Source organism: Brassica napus, chromosome C4 (assembly GCF_020379485.1).
Source record: "Brassica napus cultivar Da-Ae chromosome C4, Da-Ae, whole genome shotgun sequence".
Classification (NCBI taxonomy): Eukaryota; Viridiplantae; Streptophyta; class Magnoliopsida; order Brassicales; family Brassicaceae; genus Brassica; species Brassica napus.
In genome coordinates this window covers 6,012,253-6,019,220 of record NC_063447.1, presented here as the reverse complement: position 1 = coordinate 6,019,220, position 6,968 = coordinate 6,012,253, and the positions used below count along the sequence as shown (strand labels likewise).

General features: G+C 33.2%; 2 protein-coding genes across 2 annotated transcripts; both read right to left on the bottom strand.

Moving 5' to 3' along the window:
• Positions 1-3,291: 3,291 nt before the first annotated feature.
• LOC111205403 (nucleolin 1) lies at positions 3,292-5,471 on the bottom strand. Its single transcript, XM_022701154.2, has 8 exons — positions 5,407-5,471; positions 5,202-5,319; positions 4,959-5,114; positions 4,796-4,866; positions 4,582-4,705; positions 4,318-4,427; positions 4,104-4,191; positions 3,292-3,973 (listed from the first exon to the last, which is right to left on the bottom strand). Exons 2-8 carry the CDS (start codon positions 5,235-5,237, stop codon positions 3,956-3,958), a joined length of 603 nt encoding a protein of 200 aa, XP_022556875.1. The 5' UTR covers positions 5,238-5,319; positions 5,407-5,471; the 3' UTR covers positions 3,292-3,955.
• Positions 5,472-5,485: 14 nt separating this feature from the next.
• On the bottom strand, positions 5,486-6,753 carry LOC111205405 (protein HLJ1-like). The gene is made up of 2 exons (XM_022701156.2): positions 6,295-6,753; positions 5,486-6,080 (listed from the first exon to the last, which is right to left on the bottom strand). The coding sequence occupies exon 2, from the start codon at positions 6,041-6,043 to the stop codon at positions 5,558-5,560; it is 486 nt and encodes a 161-aa protein (XP_022556877.1). The 5' UTR covers positions 6,044-6,080; positions 6,295-6,753; the 3' UTR covers positions 5,486-5,557.
• Positions 6,754-6,968: the final 215 nt, after the last annotated feature.

Below are 6,968 nucleotides of genomic sequence, written 5' to 3'. Positions count from 1 at the left end.
TTAACGAAGTTTTCTGAAAGTCATCCCGAAGTCTTTTCGCTATCGAAAAAAATCTGCGTAGATTACTTTTGCAATTGAAAAATAATAGTAAAACATTTAATATTAGAAGTCTTCTCAATTTTTTTTCGGGTTTTGGTCAAACCTTTGGCTGGAAGAGAAGACTTCTTTTGAAGTCTTCTCTGGAAAAGTTAAATATAATCAATTGCAAAAGTAATTCAGTAGACTTCGTGTGACACTGAGAAAATTTCGGGAAGACTTTTAGAAGTCTTATATAGAAGTCTTCCTACAGAAGACTTCAAATTTATGACAAATTTTGGTCAATTGCAAAACTAACATGTTTATTCGAGAAGACTTCTATGGAAGTCTTCTTTGGCATTTTCGAAAAAAATTTAATTTCAAAAGTAAACCAATATTTACAAAGGAAAACTTTCCGAGATGTCTTCTCTCTTGCTTCGTAAATTTGCAATTGTTTATGTAAATCGTTATTAAACTTCAATTTTCTTCTAACTTAAAATGAATTTTAATATTTTCTTGTTAGTTCATGTTTATTATTCAATATTGGGACTCACGAATGGAATTCATAACTTAATTAGTGATAATTATGAGATTACAAACGTTTAATAATGTTCTTAAGAAGTCTTCCATGAGAAGACTTAGAGAAGACTTCACAAGAAGTCTTCTGCGAATTGTTTTTTTATTAATCTGATGTTGTATGTTTGCTAATGTGTTATAATCTGATTTTTTTTTTGCAGATGATTCGTCAGTTACATGTAGTCTTTGGAGAATGGTTGTTAAGAGATAATTCTTGGGATTTTGTGGTGGATAAGAAGTTCAAGGGAGCAATAATTTTTTTCTTTTTGAGTGATGCTTCTACTCATGTCAAACTTGTTGAAATGGATAAAGATGATTACAACCTAGACATGAAAAGAGATGTTATGGATTTAATTTACTTGTTGCTAGACGAAATGATGCAACAGATGCCTCCTGATACTCTTCCTATTCATGTTACAAGTGATAGACAAGTTCGGAACTTGATCTAAATAAGTAAAACGCATGCTGTACATCTTTGTGTATCAAGCCGAGGCAGGATTGTTGGTGATGCCAACATTGATGGAAACCAAGATGCTGAAGATGTTGATGAAGTTTCAGATGAAGAGAAAGTAGAAGAGGAAGTAGAAGAAGATTATGAAGATGTTAATGAAGTTAAAAATGAAAGGGAGGAGGATGCTAATTTCTCCGATGCTGCTGAAGTTGATGATGAGTTTGCAGATTACAGTGTGTATCGAAAAGTTAAAGATGAGGATGAGGATGAGGAAGATGCAGATGATATTTGTTTTGAGGGTTTCAAAGAGACATATGCTAGTGAAGGAGGAAGCTCGAATTGGACATTTTCCGACCATATCTATGTCAACCAGAGTTTTGTTAGTAGAGATACACTGGTTTTAGAGCTGCGGTTGTCAGCAGTGAAGCGGAAATTCTCCTTCAAAATATACAAGGCATCTAAAACTCTACTTGTGGCAAGATGTCGTGTTGCTGGGTGCGGATGGAAGGTTAGAGCGAGTGTGAAACATGAAACTAACACGTTTTGGGTAACCAAATATCTGAGAACTCATACATGTTTTGTGTCTGACCGATTGGCACAACGGAAATATTGTACTCCGAAGTATGTTGGTAAGCTTTTCATAGATCGCGTTGGAATCATTGATATTTAGTTTTAGATATATTATTTTCATAATATTTACATTTCACTGATCAAAAATAATTTGATGTCCGTTGTATATAAATACAAATTAATTTGTTTTAGTTAAAATATGATTATTTAATATTTAAAATATATAAAATATTTATTATAAGTATTTAATTTACATTGTATTACATATATTATCAATAACGATTTGACTTTAGTCTTAACTTTAATTTGTAATAATATGTATATAATCAATATTTGAAATAACAACTAGATTAGCTTTAAGATAACTAATTAAAATCCTAAATTGAACATAAAATATATATAACTATAATATTATTGTTAGAATTTTTAATATATAGTGTTAAAATCAAATAATAGAACATAAAATATATATAACTATAATATTACTTTAATTTGTAATAATATGTATATAATCAATATTTGAAATAACAACTAGATTAGCTTTAAGATAACTAATTTTTCTTATTTGTTATCTTCACCATAATTTTATGATTCCCGAATAATCATCCACTCTATTATTTAAACTAATAATTTATTTTAAAATTATGGTGAAGATAACAAATAAGCAACTAATGACTTATCTTAAAAGTTTAGAGAAATAAAAAATCAGCAAATATAGATAGGTAAATTTAGTTAATATACGTTTAATAATTATCTTAAATATCATGATAAATATATATATTAAAATAAAAATTCAAATAATAATATTAATTAAATTAATGACTAATCCTAAAAAATCAAGGAGAAGATAACAAATCAGCAATTTCACTTTTCAAATAATAATATAAATAGATGAATTTGTTCATATACGGAAATTAAACTATATTATGAGTTAAATATAGCTAGAGATTTGATTTTCAATTGGTTTTCTATATTTCAGCAATATCTTGTTTATATATTTGATTTTGATAACTTATATAACACGTCTATTTCTTTTACGCGTAGGTAAAGAAAACAAAGATATTTTAAAAAATGATATTTTAAAAAATGATATTTTAAAAAATTTTAATCTCAGACAAAACCCACATCTAATTCTCCAAGTGAATTATCACTTTCGATATGAAAACCTGGATCTTGTTGACTAAGAAGCTATGGAGAATGTGTAGATAGACATCAAACCCTAAACATCACTACTATTCAGAGACAATAAGAAGTTTTGGCGTTGAATACACTTACAATCAAAAAAATTTTAGTTTACTTGTGGGAACTTATTAGTCAGTTTTGGTTGTTGTTTAGGTGAGAGGGAATGGTGAGATTCTTAGTCTAAGTCATCTCTTCTCAGGTAAAAATCCTTCCTTTGGTTTTGCTCCGGCAAGTGCTAAGAGATATGTTTCTCATGAGATAGTAAAATTTGATGTTTACAAGACTCAACAATAATCACCACAAGACATTAGTTTTGGTGGATGTGCAGTGATGCTAAATGTCCTTTTTCGTCTGCAACAAAGGAAGACAGAAGAAACAGAGCTGATATTGCTGCTTCTTTCCAGGTAGACATCAATCAGTGGTCTCACAAAATGCTTTTGTTCTTGTAAAAAAACTGATTATCTAAACATGTCTCTGGTTGTTTATGTAAACCAGCGAGTAACTGTCTTGCATCTGGAGGAAAAGTGTGAGCGAGCAATAGACTTGGCAATGAAACTCGAGCCTTCTATAAAACATATGGTGAGAGACTCAAATATGAAGAAATGAAACCTATGTTTTGCACTTGTCCACTAAACTTGGCTTTCAACTCTTTGATCTTCAGGTAGTCCCTGGTGGTGTTGCCTCAAACCAGTATGTACGGTTTCGACTTAACAACATTGTCGAAAACAAAAACCTGAAACTAACGATCAGATCCCAAGATGTGTTGAGTCAAGTGGTTTTGTGGTGAAGACGCTTTGTTTAGACCCGGTGTATTATTGCATAGCCATAGATCAAAGATGCTGCCAAATTTATATATATATATATATATTGGTTCACGAGAAACACGTGGTACAGTTTCCAAGAGAAGCAAGCACAAAACACAAGCGTAGTGCAGATTTCTGAATCTTACGAGTATATAAAGATATTCTTAAAGTTTGAATCTTATTAGTCAAAGATAAGGAGAAAACAGCCCAAAAAAAAAAAAAAGATGCGCATAAGACTTGAGAACAATGCGAATTGCAAGGGTTTTATTAGTCCTTAAAATAAATAAAAAATGTCTCTTCCTCTGCCATTTTTGTGCCTAGGTCTAGGCTCATCAAAAACGATATTTATCCTTCATGTTCAAACGCATTCTCTATGCTGTAAAAACAAAATTTAGTTAGCATCTGGAAGTGTTTCAAAAAAAAAAAAGTGTTTCAAAAAAAAAAAAAAAAAAAAGTTAGCATCTGCAAATTCACAAACTGGTAACAAAGTGCAATGAGTCACACACCCTTTTGGAAGCTCCGGTTTCATGGTCAGTGGGAACAGAAACCCTCTTGAGCAATGAGCTCTTGATATCTTCCTTAGGAAGACCAACACTACAATAATTTGACAAAAGAGAAAACTATTTAACACAAGAACAACAACATTTTTTTACAAGAAAAAAGAACAACATCATACACAAAATAAACAAGCTCCGGCCAAGACAAATAATTAAAACTTACCCGCTCCTTTGTCTACTTTGTGGAGTGTATGCAGGTCGTTGTCCCCTCGCATGAGAAGCCTCAAGACGGATTTGACAACCGAGCAAAGGTCTACCGTGAAATTCCAGTGCCTTTTAATTACAAATGGGTTAAAATCAGCAATCGACCTACCAGATGAATAGGTGTATAAAGCAAAAAAGAAAACTTACAAATATGCTAAAATCATCAATCGTACATATCAGATAGGTTTCATCATAAGCAAAAACAAAAAAAAAAAACTATCACCTTCAGTGCTTCTCCGGCAGTTGCAAACTCAACCATGCCAAAGCCAAGGAATCTGTCATCACCATCGTTTGTCCTACCAAATCTGACGTCAACAACTTGGCCAGCTTCTTTGAAGAATTCCTCACTGTATATATGTATAATAACAAGGAGGTTATGACAAAAACAAAGAAGTCGCACACAGAAACAGACATAGAGAAAGGTAGCTTCTACTTACATATCTGATTTTTCAACTTGTAATGAGAGATTGAAAGCAGCGAGTGTCTTTGATCCTCCTGTATTAGTAGGCTGAGCATGAAACAAAAAAAAAAAAACTTTAAATTCAAAGAATGATTAATAAAGAGATTATACAATGTCACGACTAAGGAAGAAACTCTTACCCGTTTCTTAACGCTTGCCCGCTGAGCACGGTTCCTCGGCACCTGCTGGGTTTTATACACTGGTGCTGATGCTGGTGCGGGTCTTTGTTCACTCTCATGAGAAATCCCAAGACGGATTTGACAACCGAGCAAACGTCTACCGTGAAATTCCAGTGCCTTTTAATTACAAATGGGTTAAAATCAGCAATAGACCTAATCAGATAAGCAAAAAAAAAAAAAAAAAAAACAACTAACTATCAGTACCTTTTGTGCCTCTCTGGCAGTTGCAAACTCAACCATGCCAAAACCAAGGAATCTGCCATACTCTGTCTTACCAAATCTGACGTCAACAACTTGGCCAGCTTCTTTGAAGAATTCCTCACTGTATGTGTATAACAAAGGAGGTTATGACAAAAACAAAGAAGTCGCACACAAAAGAAAGAGACAGAGAAAGGTGGCTTCTACTTACACATCTGATCTTTTAACTTGGAGTGAGAGATTGAGAGCAGCGAGTGTCTTTGATCCTCCTGTATTAGTGGGCTGAGCATGAAACAAAAAAAAAAAACTTTAAATTCAAAGAATGATTAATAAAGAGAATACAATGTTACGACAAGGAAGAGCTAATTAACGCTTGCCCGCTGCGCACGGTTCCTCGGCCCCTGCTGGGTTTTATACACTGGTATAGGTGCAGGAGGATTCCTCCAAGCTTTACGTTTAATATCATAAAAATCCCTTTTAGCTTTATCCAAAAGTATCATCTGAGCTTCACCAATCAGTTTAAAAGCAGACTCAGCACCGGGGAGCTTGTTTTTATCAGGGTGGAGAAGAAGCGCCAGCCTTCTGTACTGTTTCTTGATCACTGTATCATCAGCGTTCATGTCATCAACCTGAAGTATACCGTACCAATCCAGCTCTTTCCCGAAAAGCTTCTCTGTTGCAGCGCAGTGCACATCACACACCATTGTCATGTGTGTCATGTTCTCCATGGTGGGATCAATTTTGTTAGCCTTCATCGCAAGCTGACGAGCAGCGGTGAAATCAGACTTTTTCATCAAACCTTGTGCTAACTCTTTGACTCTAAGAGCCTCTTCTCTGTTGATACTCATAATCAGGTCAACAGGAGTATCCACCTAGGCTTGGATCCTGAGACAAAGCTTCTATTAGTTTAGATGAATGTGATGCCAATCGTAAACCACCTTTTATACTATTAAAAACACATACTTCGGCTAAAAGGACAAAAACCCTAGCCATCTGTCTACGTTCTCTACAGTTATCCTTTTTGTCAGAGGCGACGAACAAAACAGATCAGGATTTTTCTAAATTAAAACCGATCTACAGTCCCGTGAGGGTTACTTACCGGAGGTAACAGGCCCAACGGTGGAGATGAAGGACGACGGATGTATGATGTGTTGCAGCAAGCGTAAGGGACAAGGCAAAGATTCAATCAAACACGAGATTGTTTCTTTTAGGTCTTATGATCTCAAGCTTTGCAAAGATTGTAATCAAAAGGCTCTTTGCAGAGAGAACTAAGTCTCAAAACTTATATAAAAACCAAGTATAAGAGAGCACATATGTTTGCTTTATATAAAGATAATACCAAATAGGAAAATTAACTTAAACGTAAAATAGGAAAACTAACCTAAGGATCTTATCAATAATTAAAAGAAAACCTAAATCATAAGAAGGAAATCTAGTAATCGACGTACTCCCTTACTAACAATTCAAAATATCAATTAACTATTGAGACTAATGACTCATGAAATATGAAAAATAAGCTTTTAAAAAATAATAAATAAGTAAAGAAGCTAAAATCATGGAGAATATAAAAAATAAGCAAAATTAAAATTGCTACATAAAATTATTTAAATATGACAAAAATAAAATTATCTATTAAATCATTAAGAACGTGACAAATAAACAATACCCTATAATCAAAACAAAATTATTGAAAACGCAAAATACCTAAAATTATGAAAAACTAGATATGGACCCGTGTGTTGCACGGGTTTTGTTTGATGTATTAATTTTGTA